General features: G+C 38.2%; 1 protein-coding gene across 5 annotated transcripts in view; it reads left to right on the top strand.

Moving 5' to 3' along the window:
- Window positions 1–18,245, top strand: part of SMAP1 (small ArfGAP 1) — a 199,977-nt gene that overhangs the window by 82,659 nt on the left and 99,073 nt on the right. For 4 of the 5 annotated variants that reach the window (XM_049653888.1, XM_049653893.1, XM_049653890.1 and 1 more), the window contains exon 5: window positions 7,369–7,449. The exons of the other annotated variant lie outside the window; for it this stretch is intronic. In XM_049653888.1, coding sequence (XP_049509845.1) covers window positions 7,369–7,449 — 81 coding nt within the window. The remainder of the gene's footprint in view (window positions 1–7,368; window positions 7,450–18,245) is intronic. 5 annotated transcript variants of the gene reach the window in all.

The raw sequence follows: 18,245 nt of genomic DNA on the forward strand, positions 1-18,245 counted from the left end.
TGTAGTCGTAAAAACTGGCTTCAGCTAGCTGTTAATAAATATGGCATCTGGTCATGTATACATGGTGCTTCTGAGAAAGCAGGAAGGGATGTATGTGCTGCTTTGTGGAGGGAGCTTATGGTATAGGGTATATGGTTTGAGTGCTGTGTGGTACCATAAGTGTGAATTAAGGAAGGAAGGTTAAAGGGAAAATGCAAAGTTTAGATAAGACAAAAACAAAGGAAAATATGTCCCAAGTAGAAATGTTTTGGTACTACAGTCAGTATTGTTTTGTAGCCTCAAAGAGAAAAAAATATATTTTATTTTACTTTATTTTATTTTGTACCTTTTTTTATTTAAAAAAAATTTTTAATGTTTATTTATTTTTGAGAGAGAGAGACAGACCGTGAGCAGGGGAGGAGCAGAGAGAGAGGGAGATGCAGAATTCGAAGCAGGCTCCAGGCTCTGAGCTGTCCATACAGAGCCTGACACGGGACTCGAACTCACGAACTATGAGATCATGAACTGAGCTGAAGTCAGATGCTTAACTGACTGAGCCACCCAGGTGCCCTATTTTTAAAGTAACTGCATGGTGCTGGGCACCAGTGTGGGTGGGCATAGCATAGCAACCCTCACTCATATCGACCCTCAGTACCTCCCTTCCTCACTCCTGATTGGCTATTGAAGTTCCCTTGTATTGTTTCTTCCTTTATTTGTTCATTTCATCATTCAACAAACAAGCCTTGAATGTATACTATCTGCAAGGCACTGAGATTGAAATGACAATCTTTGTTTAATGCTAGCTTACTCTCAAATATTATCCATATGTAATGTACCCGTACAATGAGCTATATTCTAAAGCACAAAGTAGTATCTGTTATAATAGAAGAATAAAACTGCTATGGGAACACAAAACTTAGGTAGCATTAGTTAATTTTCACTGGGAGAATTTTTAAAGGAGGTATGTTTGAAATTATCCTGCACAGAAAAGTAGGATTTCAGCAAAGAGAAAATGGGCTGAGTGTTAATAATGCAGAAAGGACATCTCAGGTTGAAGGGACATTTTATCTCATCTGTGCCAAAGTAAGATAAGGAGGAAAGTGAGTTCAGGTATATTATTTGGTATTTGGGTTTGGTGAGTAGTCCATGAAACTGTCTTGTCTAGTGAGTGTAAAAGGGGACTATACAGCATGGGTAGATGACGAAAAAATAAATGTATGAGGAAATAACTCTTGAAAGGCAAATAGTGATTGTATGGAAGATTTGAGTGCCAGACTTCTGTTTTTGAGTAAGGCATGGTTATTGTATTAATTTTCTCTTGTTACTTAACAGATTTCTGGAAATTTAGTGACTTCAAACAGTACAGATTTGTTTTCATACAGTTTTCTGTTGGCTTAGAGTCTGGGCATGGGTTAGCTCAATTCTCAGCTCAGGATGTCACCAAGCTGAAATTAAAGAGTTGGCCAGGGGTGCGGTCTTGTTTGAGGCTCATTGTCTTCCAAGCCCACGATTGTTGTCAGAATTCATTTCTTTGTGCTTGTGTGACTAAGGTCCTATGTTCTTGCTGTCAGATGGGGACCACTCTCTGTTCCTGGGGGCCATCCTCTGATTCTTAACAGTTAACCCCATATTATGCATAGCAGCTTATTTCTTCAAGACCATTGAAGAATTTCTCTCACACTTCAAATCTCCTATTTTAGGAAAGGCCCTGCCCCCTTTTAGTGGCTCACCTGATCAGGCTAGGCACACCCAGAATAGTCTCCCCTTTGATTAATCCATCATTAACTATTGGGATCTTAATTACCTCTGCAAATTTCTAACCTTTGTTATGTAACATTCTAGTCAAAAGAGTCCATCATAATCACAGTCCTGCCCATACTTAAGGGAAGGGCATTATATAAGGTATGTATACCAGGGGGTAAGAGTTGGGGTGGCCATCCTAGAATTCTTACCACAGTGGTACACAATGAATCTGACCTCCATGCTTGTTACTTAATTGATTGAGTGATAGGGGAATTTGAAAAACTTTGAGTAAAGAAATCTGTTCTTTCTTCCTCTCCCCTTCTCCTCCCTAACCAGTAGTGAATCACAACTGGAAGCACAGTGATTGAGTTGCTAGAAGATCTAGCAGGTCTTGAGTAGATGGGGCTGAACTCTGCCATATTAATTGCTCTTTTTCATCAGCTTTTCTCTCTCCCTCCCTGCCTTCTCCCTCACTCTCTTCCCCTCCCTTTTCCACCCTCCCTCTCACTCCCCCACATATATTTTTATATTCACATTATTTATTTGCCATCATAATGATCAGAAACAAAAAGGAAGTCTAGTAGAGCAGTAAAATGTGTAGATAACTGTAGCTATTTAATACTGACTGCTTGACTTCCTTGGTTTTGTCTTGGAGAATAGTTAATAATCTTTGGGAGTTGGTGACTTTAAGATGAGCACTTGCTTGTTCTCGTTTCAGTTTATCTTACATATTGCTCACCTCCTTTTCCACTTCTCATCTCTCAGAAGCAACCTCTTGAACTCCATTTGAATTTGAATTTGTAGCACACAAAGATTTTAATTCTCCTGTCTGAATTTCACATGAAATTACTTTTGTAATCAATTGCCATATAATTGAATATTATATAAGAGTTTAAAAACAAAAGTTCACTTGTTTTGTTATGTATGTGTATGTATATAAAGACTAATAGTTAATACAACAGAAGTAAAATTAAATTCATTATTTCAACCTAGAAATTATTATAGAAGTAATGTTTCTCTATTACTATAAAAGTGAGTTAGCACTAGTAATTTTTTAAGCCCTGTAATTGATGATTATATAGTTATTTAAGATACGTGAGTAATTTCAAGGCTGTGAGTTGCAATGAATTTTAGATGTTTTCTATTAGGGATGAGAAACTTAGGTGAATAATTAGGTAGTGAATTGGGATTAGTATAAAATAGCAGTTTCAAGTTGGCTTTCTTTGTTAATTCTTTTCATTATAATTTTAGTTTCCTCATCTGTGGAATAGAAACGATCATGGTCTCTGTATTTCATAGTACTGTAAGAGTTAAATAAGATAAGGCATGCTGCATTTTTAAAAGGATACCTGGCACACATATTTAGGGTGCTTAATAAATATAACTTATTGTAATGATTATATTGGAGGAAGGTGATAGGAGGTTGGAAGTGACAAATGACTTGAAGCAGGTAGATAATTAAGAAATTTGAATACTCAAACTTAACTATAAGACTTTAGATCACTGGCACAATTTTGACTTAGAGTTCTTTGATTAATCCCTCCATGCTTTAGTCCACCCTTTAATTATGGTCTGCCAGTGACTTGATGTGGCAATTAAAGGACTTGTATTTTGAAAGTTTTCCAAAATCGACATTTCTTTGTTACTTATGCAAAGATTTTCAAGTTAGTATATTAAAATTTAGGCTGCTTCTACATATTTGGTGACTATCATTACTTAGTTAAGTTTTATCAAAATCTCTTAAGTGGCCTATTGATGAGTTTAATTGATGGTGTCTTTTGTATGATTTATTTATTGGTGCAATAAGTGTATTTTCAAGTTTTGTGTCAATTATATGGACATTGGGAATCATACTTTTAAGATGATTTCTGGACTCCTGAAACACCTGAGCTTTGCAGTATATTGAGAGCTCATGAGATAGCCATTTGAGAATTGTTATGATAAAATCTCCACTTGGAAAATATATCCAAGAGTTTCCAAAATGAGTTTGAAGCAGTGTATTGCTAGTGATTAAGCCATAGGGCATTTCCCAGTGGTCTTATGCTTTTCAGTATTTTGGAACACTGGATTTTATTTTATTTTGTTGAAAGAGGTGGTAAGTGGAAAAAAATGGATCAAGAAAATAATGTGATCTTTTCTTGAAAAGATAAACATTTTGCCTTATGGCCTTCAAATATCATATTGGCATTTTTATAATACTTCATACCTTTCCAAATGTATTTGCTCACCTTATTCTGACAGGTGGGAGTTGGAAACCTGTTTTGCCTGATCAGTTTTTCTTTTGTAGGAGGTGAGTTTATGCAGTTGTATTGCTTTAGGAGTTTCTTCACATACAGTTTACTTTGGTGGTGGCCTAGAAAGAACCTCTGGGCTTAAGAATAATTAAAAGAAAGACTCTAACTCATTTATTCCTGAAGGATATTTTTACTAGGTTCCCACGGTGTATTCTCTCATGGATGGAGGGATTGAACAGGAGAAGGGTAAGGAATAGAGGGACATTCAGTCATAGCAACTGAATTTACTGACACTGCCAATTTCCAGCGAAATTTTCTAAGGTCCAAGCCTTGTTCATTCTCTCTATAAAAATACCACAATCCAGTGAAATGGTGCTAATGTGTAGTTAAAAAATATATTCTGAATTTGACAGTAAATGTAGATAACTTAATATGAGATTTCAGAATAGTATGTTAGCAAGCAGCAAACTTACAAAGGACAACAATAACTGCTGAGATCGAGCCTCTTTTTGGTTCATCCTCTGAGATGCTCCCTTTCTCTTTTTTTGGTTTCCTTTAACATTCAGAAATATTTATATAATGTAATGTGTAGGAACTATATAAAGCTTCTAATTAAGGATATTGAGTGATCCGATTTGCATTTGAGAATGTCATAGTTTGGAGAAGAGTAAGACTTGAGACAAGGAGGCCAGTTAGGACTAATCTAGGTGACAGATGATGGTACTTTCCTATTAGGGTGCTTAGTGATGATGGCAAGAAGTAGTTTTAAGAGATTTAGAACACTCGAGAATATCTAGTTTTCTTTGCCTCTGTATTTTTCCCCTCCTGCCACTCCCCCCCTCCTTTTTTTTCTCCCTCATCTATCTCTATGTTCTTTGGTGTCTCTTACTTCTGATTGTCAATATTTGACCTCTGTTTCCTCATTCCTTGCTCATATAATGTATCTTAACCCTGCTCATTGAAGAGAAAAGAAAAGAAAAAAAAAAGGAGAGAGAGAGAGAGCCAAACCATAAGAGACCCTTAAAAACTGAGAATAAACTGAGGATTGATGGGGGGTGGGAAGGAGGGGAAGATGGGTGATTGGGCATCGAGGAGGGCACCTGTTGGAATGAGCACTGGGTGTTGTATGGAAACCAATTTGACAATAAATTTCATTAAAAAAAATTTTAAAAAGTGAACTTTATTGAAGATAAAATTTATGTGTAGTAAAAGATAATTTAAGATAGAGTTCATTGACTTTTGAAATATATATACCTTTGTGTAACCACCATAATAGAGGGCATATGTAATCTTTCCTTTCTAAAAGGTTCCTTACTGCCTCTTATTTCCCACCCCTGGCCCAGGTAACCATTGATCTCCTTTTTTTCACTTTACATTATATTTGTCTTTGCTGGAGTTTCGTATGAATGGTATCATATGTATGTACTCTTTGGTGTGTGATGTCTTTCTTTTGGTATATTTCTGAAATTCATCCCTGTTTTTGTGAGTACTATTAGACCATTCTTTTTTTATTGGCAAATAATAATTCGTTTTATGGGTATACCACAGTTTGTTTATTTGTTTACCTGTTAATTTGTCCATTGATTTTTCAAGTGTCTTTCCTACTGAAAAACTCTCTCTGTTTCTTTCTAGCTGAAACATAGTATTAAATCTTTTTTAGGAGGGAGCATTAAAATGCTTTCTTAAGTTACTGCTATTTATTTTAATGTTTTATTTTTGAGAGAGAGATTGAGAGAGAGAGAGAGTGCAAGCGGGGTAGGGGCAGAGAGAGAAGGAGACACAGAATCTGAAGCAGGCTCCAGGCTCCAAGCTGTCAGCAGAGAGCTCAATGCAGGGCTCAAGTTCAGGAACTGTGAAATTGTGACCTAAGCAGAAGTCGGGCACTTAGCCGACTGAGCTACCCAGGTGCCCCTAATTACTGTTATTTATTAAATAGTTTTATATTCCTACTTCTGAGTTTTAAAAGTGGCCAAATCAGTCAGAAGAAGAACAAACACTTTTATAATGAATTACCTTGAATTAGTAACCCTTGACATGCTAAATATATACCTACTTCTCTTTTATATTTTTGTATTTAGCTATTACAGGATTTTGGGGGCAAAGAGGTCTTTATGGTACAGGCTATCATCTTAAGTGCATTTGTGTGCTTTTTTATCTGTTATTTTGTACATAAAGTGGCAATTAAAGATCTCTAGCAAGTAAATGTCCAATAGGATAAAGTAGCTTTGAAGCCAGGGTTTAAGGTGCCTTTTATCTTTTAAAATCTTTTCTTCTGTGTGTAATTTCCATTAGTAGTTACTAAATGGTTAGTTTGCACAATTACAACAGAGCCAACAAGCAGTGTTCAAGGAAAAAAACCCCTAAAGTTTATGGTCTTGGGTTGTGATTCAAGAATTACAACCGTAACTAACTTAATAACAAGCAAATTGAATGAGGACTTATCTCCCAATGTTATTTTGACATTATGTAATAACCTTTCTGTAATAGCACCTTTTATTTTAAACAGTTCCTTAGAGGCACTGTTGATATGATAGGGCAATATATACAGATGTCAGTTTTATGGCTCCAGAGATCTACTATGCATTTGGTAAACATATTTCAGTTATATTTTGGCAGTAAAGAGAGCAGGAAGATAATGCTTCCATTAAACTGATCAACTATGCATGTAGAAATTGGGTAGGAAGATGTGTGAAAAGGCTTTCAGATGAAATGCATTTTCATATATAAATTGCCTCTGCTGCATATATAACTGTCTCATAATGGTTTAGGGTAATTCAGCAAATACAGCACTGGAAATGGTGTTTGTACATACTGATCTTAAAGAAGGAAGTGTATAAATTGCTTTATGATAAGTCCTGCCGCTGCTTAGCTGTTATATTGCATTAACCCACTCTTTTATCCCACACTTTTTTCTTTTCTTAAACAGCTGATTAAAACTAATTAACTTACTATTTCAGCACTGTTTTATTTTCCATTCTTAAAACAGTTATTACAAGTAAAAGCAGAAGTTCATTTGTGTTCTTCTGCTATGTGAAACAATGTGTCTTCATCTTCAGAGCATTAGTATTTCAAAAGTAATGTTGAGTAAAAGTTTACTATCTGAGAAGCTTAATTATTTTTCAGATACTTATGGTATGATCATACCTGAGTACATATTATATTTTGTATCATAGTGAACTCTGTTTTAAATCACACATTATTCTGTAATAAATACTTACATTTTTAGAAACTTCACATGGGAATTTAAAAAAAGCAAAAATATTCTCTTCTTGATGCATTATTTCTCTTGGTTAACATACTTCTAAGTGCTTTTATATCTCAGAAATAGGTGGGTTTTGTTTTTTCCTGTGCCTGTCAGTTCTATTACCTTCTTTTCATTTTGTTCTTCTGACTTTTCATCTGCATTCCACAGATTTCCTCCTCTGATGCTCCTCTTCAGCCTTTGGTGTCCTCTCCTTCTCTACAATCTGCTGTTGAGAAAAACAAATTGGAGGTATGGTAGTGTTCTAGCCAGCTGCATTATGTAGTGTTCAGTGGTAAATAAGCTTTCTTTTGCTGTGTGTCATAATTTGGGAGTGGTGTAATAGTTGTTTATATTTTGAGTGGTCTCAAGTATTAAATATATTAAATATAACAATTTCTAGAATATTTTCCTATGCCACCAGTAGGATTAAAGAAGTTTGATCTGTTTTATTTCAGAATGACAGATTTATTGGTACTATAGATATAGCTCAACATTTAAGAAGCAATTTTTTTTTGTTGTTTGCATTACTACTTTATACTTGTAGGATTTTTTTTATAGTTGCTGTTGAATTCTTTGATCTATTAAAAAAGTCTTTCATTGAAAATGTTTTCTTTAGAAGATTCTATTTTAAGCATTTGAAGAAAGTGTCAAGTTTCTTTTTTTAAGCAATAGTAGCCATCATTCAAATACAGTAATGTAGATAATAGAGAGTTATGACTATGGAATCATCAGTGATAATCGTTAGAATGTGTTTGTGGTTAGAGTGAATGGTAATGATTCCTAATGAGGAAAACATAACTTTACAGAAGTTTCTTATGCAGTATCATTTTTGTGCTGTGATTGACATTCACTCACTATGCTCTTTAATACAGGAGGCATACTTTTGAAATATCTTTAATTCTTAATAAACATTAGCTATAAGGATTAGGATGCATTCTAAGTAGAGAAAGCATCTTGTGAAAAAAACCCTGTGGGCAGAGTGGGTTGTTTAGAGATTTGTAAGTAGATGGCATAGCTAGAACATGCATAGGATAGGGAGAGAAGTGAGAGAGCAGCTCACTTCTGAGCCTTCTGAATGATTTTGGTCTTCACTCTGAAGGCCCTGATACTACAATGATGAACTTTAAGGGTGGAAAAGGTAACAGGATCTGATTTTCTTGTCTTCACATTGTTCCTCATATCTGTGGAGAATAAATTATGTGTTGATGGGTGTGGAAAAAGCTTGAGAACTTGCTTTAATCCATGAGTAAAATGATGGGAGCATGTGCTAAAATGGAGGGAAAGAGAATAAAAAGGCGAGTGTAGTTTTAAGAGATTTTGAGAAGATGGAATCCATGGGATTTAGTAATGAATAGATTGTGACGGTACTTTGGGAAGCCTTGATGGCTTCCAGTTTCTGGCTTGAGTATCTCAGTACATGATGGTTCTATCCGGGGAGAAAGGGATACAAGCTGAGGGTGAGGAACAGGTTTGGGGAGAACAGAGGCAAGGGGATGAATTAAAAGTTGGATATGACTGTGGGACATCCAGGTATCTAGTAGGTAGTTGAATATATAGGTCTATAGCCCAGAGGAAAGATCTAGGCTGGGGGAAGTGGGAATAGATAGAGAGGGATTGAGAGGAGGATTAAGATTATAAAGCAGCCCAGGGAGAGTGTGTTGAGTGATAAGAGGAGAGTTCTGAGAATAGAAAGCTGGGTACACTTGAACTTAAGAGTTAGCAAAGGGAATTCACAAGGAGTCTGTAGGGGACAGTTTTAGAGCATGAAGTACATGGTTGGAGTGTTGTAGGTACTTACTAGGTCAGCACATAGACCCAGGAAAGAAGCACTCTAGGAGTATGGATGTTACCATGAGAAAGTGGAAGAATGTCAGAGGCAAATTTTGCCTTTTCAAAATTTGCTCTGAAACTATGCTTTCATGTAAGAAAAAGAGTGGAAATCCTGAATATACCTTTGTACTGTGGTTCCTACCTGCAAGTCTTAGAAAGCAGTGGACATTGGTGTTTCAAGATGGTGGCATAGGAAGACCTGGAACTCCCCTTTTCCCACGACACAACAAATCTACAACTACACATAGAACAATTTTCTCCAAAAAAGACACTAAAACTAGCTGAACAGCTCCTTCACAACAAAGGACAAAAAGGCCGCATTGAGATAGGTGAGGCAGAGACATGGAGCCACCCCTGGTGCTGTGATCCACAGGTGAAAGGGATCTCACAAATATGAAGAACATCCCTGAAGAGTGAGGAGTGAGTCCTATATCAGACACCCCAACCCTTAGGACCTGCACTGGGGAGATGAGTCCGCAAAACATCTGGCTTTGGAAACCAACAGGTCTTATGTCCAGGATACCCAGAAAACTGTAGGAAAGTATGACTCTACTCTTAAAGGGCATATGAACAGTGACTCACTTGTCCTAGCACCCAGTGCAAAAGGAGCAAGTTGAAAAAGAAGCTCCTAGACCATATGTGAAAGAGATTTATTGCTTAATTTTAAAGTGTCTGTTAGAAGGACAGGGGTCAGTTGGATCTCTCTTTGAAGACAGGTACTAGGCAGAACCATTTTTGTACTACCTCTACCTTGCCAGTGCTGCTCGCCCTGCTCTTCTACACCCCCACAGTCCCACCCTACCAAATTGGATGGGTTGGTTCTTCCTGGGCTGGTGCTGTCCTGTGACCCTGCTAAAGCCAAGAAACACATGCATTTCATACAGGGGACACCCCTTGAATGCCTGGCTCTGGTGGCCAGTGGGCCTTGCATTTTTGATCCTGACGGAAGTGAAACAAATTGGAGGCACAATTTGTGGCAGGCTATCCCCCCCCTCCCCCCAAATACATAGGGCACTACACAAACAGCTGACTGAAACATACTCTCGGTCTTCCTATGACCACTCCTTCAATACTAGGAGAGGTCACTATTTTTCCTAATAGAAACAAGCGGAGAATTAGGCAAATGAGGAAATGGGAATATGCTCCAAAAAAAGAATATGGTAACATTTTAGGGGGAAAAAGTCTTAATGGCGATAAGTAATTTACCTGATAAAGAATTCAAAGTAATAGTCATAAAGATGTTCATTGATATTGGGAGAATAATGGATGAAGGCAGAGGATTTCAACAAAGAGATAGAAAATATTAGAAAATACCAAATGGAAGTCACAGAGCTGAGCCAAGGAATTAAGATGACAGAATAGTAGGGGGACCCAGTGCTTGCTTTGTCCCTCGAACGCTAGATAAATATCAAATCAATCTGAACACCCAGGAAACCGATCTGAGGAATCACAAAACAAACTGCACAACTAGAGGGAGAGAAGAGTTCATATCATGGAAGGTAGTAGGTGCAGAGACTTGATGTGGTGGAGAAAAGAATTGCCAGTACTGTGGAGGTGAGGGAGCCCTGATCGGGGAAAAAGGGGAGAGAGAGCAAGAGTGCAAGCAGGGTTCAGGGCATTGCACAAGAAAAACACTTCCCCGAAACTATTGACAGGGAAAATGAGAAGGGCTGATTACTGCAAGTTTTTACAAGCAGCAGAGCTCAAACTCTGAAGTTTTAGAAATCCGGGCCATCACTGGGGTGGAGCCTGACAGGTGTACAGGGGCTCCTGTGTAGAAGGAGGGCAGAAGCCCAAGAGCAGGCAGTGTGGTCTGAGGATTCCCTGGGTCGCTCTGGGAGAGGATAGTTCCCCTTCTTGGAGTGCACTTGGGAAAGGTGGCACTGCCTGTCAGGGGACAAAATAGCCGGTGGGTGCCATTGAGCTGCTCCATTTATTAGCATAGAACAGAGGCACCTGCTGAGGGCAGCTAACCTGGATGCTGACTTTTTCTGTGCTATACGATGAATTCCAGGCCCCTGCACGTTGTTGGGACTGCCCTTTTGGGACAAACTGTCACCAGCCACAGGGTGATAAGACCCTCCCCCAGATGATGCATGGGTCTGTGCCGTCCCAGGTTACTAAAATCTGGAGTTTTGAAACTCAGCTCATGTACCAGAGATAAAACACAGGAACACTGCACCACTGGGTGGGCAGATGGCTAGGACACAGACAGAGTGAAAGCAGGAATCTGAGGATGCCTGGGACACACAAAGGGAGATTGTTCACTCATCTGTGAAGGCTTCCTAAACAGCAGCGGGCATAAACTTCCCTCTCTGGGGACAAGAGAGTTGGCTGACACCATTTTTACCCCTGCCCATGAGCACAGATGGATTTCAGTGAGCAGGACGGCGCCCATAGTGGAGGCTTGAGCCGCTTACACCAAACCTTGTCTCCCTGAGCTGTGTAGGTGCTTTTTTAACCTGGGCAAGTATGCCTGAGACTCAGAGCAGCAGGCCTCTCCCCCAGAAGACTAGCATAACTGCCTTCCTCTGCCCCCCCCCCCCCCCCCCCCCCGCACACACCCAGTCTCCTGACCATGGAGTGCTGCAAAGCTTTAGCTGTAGGCAAAATAGAACCTAGCCTCTTTTAACAAGCAGACCAAAACACACCTACTTAAAAATCACCTCACACACACACACACACACACACACACACACAGTGGACAAGGTCCAAACACTCCCCATTGTAAGCAAGGAGAAACTCTGCAGAGGACTGACCCGAAGGAAAGAATAGCCAAAACACAATAGCACGGTGTACACAGCATACACCAGAACAACTTCCTAAAGCACCAGGCCCTGGACAGTATATGACCTCTTCTTAACATAGCCATTACTCTCAGGAACAGGAAGCATAACAGGCTTTCCTAAAACACAGAAGACAGAGACCTGGACAAAATGTCATGATGGAGGAATTCATCCCAAAAGAAAGAACAAGAAGAACAAGATCATGGCCAGGGATCTAATCAAAATAGATATAAGTAATATGCCTAAACTAGAAGTTAAAACAACAATCATAAGGATAGTAGCTGGGCCAGAGGAAAGCATAAAAGACAGAGATAAAAGACTTATAAACTAGTCTGGCCGAAATAAAAAAAAATGCTATAGCCAAGAAACAGAGGAATCAAAGAGTTATATAGAAGATAAAAATATGGAAAATAAACGAAAATGAAAAGAAGGAAGGAAAAATATTGGATAACATTCATATCATAGGAGTCCCAGAAGAAGAAGAGAGGGGAAAAAAGAGAAAGTGTATTTGAGGAAATTATAGCTGAAAATTTCCCTAATCTGGGGAAGGAAACAGACTTCCAAATCCAGGAGGCACAGACAACTCCCATAAAAATCAATAAAAGGAGACTAATACCAAGAAATATCGTAGTAAAATTTACAAAATACAGAGATAAGGAAAGAATTCTGAAAGCAGTAAAGGGAAAGCAATCCCTAAACTGCAAGGGAAGACAAATAAGGTTAGCAGCAGATCTCTTCATAGAAACTTGGCAGGCCAGAAGGGAGTGGCATGACATATTCAGCATATTGAATGGGAAAAATATGCAGCCAAAAAGACTTTATCCAGCAAGGCTGTCATTCAAAATAGAGGAGAGATAAAGAATTTTCCGGACAAACAAAAACTGAAGGAGTTTGTGAGCACTAAACCAGCACTGTAAGAAATATTAAAGGGGACTCTTTGAGTGGGAAAGTCCAAAAGCAACAAAGACTAGGAAAGAACACAGAAAATATCCAGAAACACTGACTTTACATGTACTACAATGACACTGAATTCATATGTATCAGTAGTCAATCTGAATGTAAATGGACTAAATGCTCCAATCAAAAGACATAAGAATGGATAAAAAAATAAGACCCATCTATATGCTGCCTACAGGAGATTCATTTTAGACCCAAAGACACCTCCAGATTGAAAGTGAGGGGATGGACAACCATTTATCATGCTAATGGACATTAAAAGAAAGCCGGATTAGACATACATATAGAAGACAAACTAGAATTTAAACCAAAGACTGTAATAAGATGAAGAAAGACACTATATCATAATAAAGGGGTCTATCCAACAAGAATTAAATCTAATTACAACTAATCTAATTGTAGATATTTATGCCCCCAACTTGGAAGCACCCAAATATATGTCATTTAATAACAAACATAAAGAAACTCACTGATAATAATACAATAATAGTAGGACACTTTATCACCTCACAGTAATGGACAAATCATCTAAGCAGAAAATCAGCAGGGAAACAATGCCTTTAAATGACATGCTGGATCAGATGGCCTCAATAGATACATCAAGAACATTACATTAGCAGCAGGATACACATTCTTCTTGAGTGCGCATTCACCAGAGTAGATCACATACTGGGTTACAAATCAGTTCTCAATAAGGACAAAAAGATTGAGATCCTACCATGCGTATTTTCAGAACACAATACTATCAAACATGAAGACACCCACAAGAAAACATTTGGAAAAACCACAAATACATGGAGGTTAAAGAATATTCTACTAAAGAATGAATGTGTTAACCATGAAATTAAAGAAGAAAATTTTAAAAGTACATGGAAACAAATGAAAATGAAAACATGAGTCCAAAACCTTTGAGATGAAGTAAAAGCAGTCATAAGAGAGAAGTACATGGCAACACAAGTTTTTATGTCAAAAAACAAGAAAAGTCTCAAATACACAATCTAACCTTACACCTTTAAAAGAGCTAGAAAAAGAAAAGCAAGTAAAGCCTAAAGCCAGCAGAAGAAAGGAAATAATATAGATTAGAGCAGAAATAAATGTTGTAGAAACAACAACAACAACAACAAAACAGTAGAACAGATCACAAAACTAGGAGCTGGTTTTTTGAAAAAAATTAATAAAATTCAAAAAGAAAAGAGAAAGGACCCCAAAAAATAAAATCACAAATGAAAGAGAGCTCACAACCAACACTACAGAAATACAAACAATATTAAGAGAATATTATAAAAAATGATATGCCAACAAATTGGGCAATCTGGATGAAATGGATAAATTCCTAGAAACATATAAACTGTCAATACTGAAACAGGAAGAAATAGAAAATTTGAACAGACTCATACCCAGCAAAGAAATGGAATCTGTGATCAAAAATCTCCCAGCAAACAAAAGTCCAGGGCCAGATGGCTTCCCAGGGGAAGCCTGGGAATTCCCAGGGGAATTCTCCCAGGGGAATTCTCCCAAACATTTAAAGAAGAGTTAATACCTATTCTTCTCAAATTGTTCCAAAAAATTAAAATGGAAGGAAAACTTCCAAACTCATTCTACAAGGCCAGCATTACCTTGATTCCAAAACCAGACAAAGACCCCAGTAAAAAGGAAAATGACAGGTCGATTTCCCTGATGCATGGTGCAGAAATTCTCAACAAGCTTCTAGGAAAATCGAATCCAGCAGTACATTAAAAGAATTATTCACCACAACCAAGTGTGATTTATTCCTGGTCTGCAAGGATGGTTCAGTATTCACAAATCAGTCAGTATGGTACACCACATTAGTTAAAAAAAAAAAAAAAAAAAAAAAAGGAACCATATGATTATCCTCTCGATAGATACAGAAAAAGCATTTGACAAAATACAGCATCCATTCTTGATAAAAACTCTCAACAAAGTAGCGATAGAGGAAACATACCTCAATATCATAAAGGCTGTATACAAAAGACCCACAGCTAATATCATTCTCAATGGGGAAAAACTGAGAACTTTTCATCTGTGGTCAGGAACAAGACAGGGATTTCCACTGTCACCATTGTCATTTAACATGGTATTGGAAGTGCTAGCTGCAGCAGTTAGACAACAGAAAGAAAGAAAATCCATCCACATCGGCAAGGAAGAAGTCAAACTTTCAATATTCACAGATGACATGATACTCTATGTAAAAATTCTGAAAGACCACCAAAAAGTTGCTAGAACTAATACATGAAGTCTGCAAAGACACAAGGATACAAAATCAACATACAGAAATTGGTTGCATTTTTATATACCAATAATGAAGCAGTAGAAAGAGAAATCAAGGAATCAGTCCCATTTACAGTTGCACCAAAAACCATAAGATACCTAACAATAAACCTAATCAAAGAGGTAAAAAGATCTGTACTCTGAAAACTGTAGAACGCTTATGAATGAAATTGAAGAAGACACGAAGAAATGGAAAAACATTCCATGCTCATGGATTAGAAGAACAAACATTGTTAAAATGTCTGTACTACCCAAAGCAATCTGCACATTTAATGCAATCCCCATCAAAATACCACCAGAATTTTTCACAGAGATGGAACACACAATCCTAAAATTTGTATGGGACTACAGGAGACCCCAAATAGACAAAATCAATCTTGAAAAAGAAAAGCAGAGCTGGAGGCATTACAATTCCGACTTCAAGCTATATTACAAAGCTATAGTCATCAAGACAGTATGGACTGGCACAAAAAATAGACACATAGATCAGTGGAGTAGAATAGAAAACCCAGAAATGGACCCACAACTATCTGGCCAACTCATTTTCAACAAAGCAGGAAAGAATATCCAATGGAAAAAAGACAGTTTGTTCAACAAAGGGTGTTGGGAAAACTGGACAGTGACATGCAGAAAAATGAAACTGGACCACTTTCTTACACCATTCACAAAAATAAACTCAAAATGGATGAAAGACCTAAATGTGAGACAGGAAACCATCAAACTCCTAGAAGAGAACAGAGGCAGCAACCTCTTTGACCTCAGCTGCAGCAGTTTCTTAATAGACATGTTGCTGAAGGCAAGGGAAACAAAAGCAAACATGAACTCTTGGCGTTTTATCAAGATAAAAAGCTTCACACAACGAAGGAAACAGTCAATTAAAAGGTAGCCTACAGAATGGGAGAAGATATTTGCAAATGACGTATCTGATAAAGGGTTAGTATTCAAAATGTATGAAGAACTTACCAAACTCAACACCAAAGAAACAGACAATCCAGTTAAGAAATGGGCAGAAGACACGAGTCAACTTTTTTCCAAAGACATCCAGGAAGGTGTTGTTAACAACACAGGAAGCAACAGATGTTGTCAAGGATTCAGAGAAAGGGGACCCATCTTGCACTGTTGGTGGGAATGCAAACTGGTGCAGCCCCTTTGGAAAACATTATGAAGGTTCCTCAGAAAGTTAAAAATAGAACTGTCATACAACCCAGCAATTGCAGTAGGAGGTATTTACCCAAAGGATACAAAAATACAGATTTGAAGGAGCGTGTGCACCCTGATGTTTATAGCAACGTACCAACAATAACCTAATTATGGACAGAGCCCAAATGTCCATCAACTGTTGAATGGATAAAGAAGGTATGGTGTGTATACACACACACACACACACACACACACACACACACACAGGAATATTACTCAGCCATCAAAATGAATAAAATCTTGCCATTTGCAATGATGTAAATGGAGCTAGAATATATTATGCTAAGTGAAACAAGTCTGTCAGAGAAAGACAAATACCATATGATTTCAGTCATATGTAGAATGTAAGAAACAAGACAGATGAACATAGGGGAAAGAGGGGAAAAAAAGAGAGCGAGGCAAACCATAAGAGACTCTTAATGGTTTATAGAGAACATACTTAGGGTTGATAGAGGGGAAGTCAGGGGATGGGCTAGATGGGTGATGGGTATTAAGGAATATAGTTGTTGTGATGAGCACTGCATGTTATATATAAATGATGAAATAATAAATTCTACTCACTAAGCCAATTACACTGTATGTTAACTAACTAGAATTTTAATTAAAACTTGAAGTAAGTAGGAAAAAAGGAAGTCACAAAGCTGAAGAGTACAATAACTTAACTAAAAAATATACTAGATGGAATCAACAACAGAATAGGGTAAAGCAGAAGAATGGATCAAGGATCAGTGACCTGGCAGACAAGACAGTGGACTTGGCCAAAAGCAGCAAAAAGAAATGTTTTTTTAAATGAAAATAACTTAAAGGCCTTATGGGACAACATCAGTTACCCTCACCACCGAATAACAGTCACATTTTGAAGGTCACAGGAAGAGGAGAGCTAAAGGGACAGAAAACTTATTTGGAGAAATAATGGCTGAAAACCTTCCTAAACTTGGGAGGAAAACTACCCATACAGATTCAGGAAGCCCAGGGAGTTCCAAGTAAAAGTCTAAGCCCAAGAGATCTCTGGCAACACATAGGAATTAAAATGTTAAATTAAACTATTAAATTAAACTGTTAAAACCTAAAGATAGACTCATGGGAAGATGGTGGAGTAGGAAGATCCTGAGCTCATCTCCCATGGAAACACGAAGGCTGGATCTACATATAAAGCAACTCTCTGAGAATGACCTGAATACTAGCATAATGGCTATTATACAACTAAAGATATCTGTAAAAGACTTGTCAAAAGAGTAAGAAAGACAGGGACATAGTTAGATTGGAAAACAAACTCCCCCCCGCCCCCAGTGCAGTAATGCAGAAGTTGGGGGGGATATCAAGGTACCAGGGTTCTCACTGATATGTGAGGGGGGAGGGAGGGGTTAAGCCCCATATTGGGCATCCTTTGCCCCAGGGATCAGCACCAGGAAGTTGAATCCCTATAATATCTAGCTTTTCAAATCAGTGGGGCTTAACTGTGTGAGGGCTAGAGGGCTATGGAGAATGGAGACTCTGTTTTTAAGGGCCTGTGAACAGTTTCACTTACTTGGAGACCCAGCATAGAGATAGCAGTTTGAAAAGTGCCTGGAACATACATGAAGGAGATTGACTAATTTTAGTGCCTGTGCCAGAGGGGCAGGGATCTGTAGGAAATTTCTCCAGCCAGAGAAGCACTGGAGGGCACCATTTTCTTGCTTTCCTTTAGCTGTCAGATACTTACTCTGACATTCGCCATCAACCTTGCTAGCAAACACTCATTTCACCTTCAGGTTCCCCTGTAGCCTGACATATATATCCCTGCAGGCATCCTTCCAGTGGTTACCATCCTACCACATCTTGGCAGGCAGCCTCAGTCAGGACCAGTGCCCCACTAGAAGCACCTTCAACCCTCCCACTCCCACCCAGGGGGAAGCCTTGGCTGGGATTGACACTACTCCATAGTGACTCATGCCCCATAGAATAGGGGACAGCCCTGCCCACCAGCATGGCTGCAACAGTTAT

The sequence above is a fragment of the Panthera uncia genome, assembly GCF_023721935.1.
Source record: "Panthera uncia isolate 11264 chromosome B2 unlocalized genomic scaffold, Puncia_PCG_1.0 HiC_scaffold_24, whole genome shotgun sequence".
Lineage (NCBI taxonomy): Eukaryota > Metazoa > Chordata > Mammalia > Carnivora > Felidae > Panthera > Panthera uncia.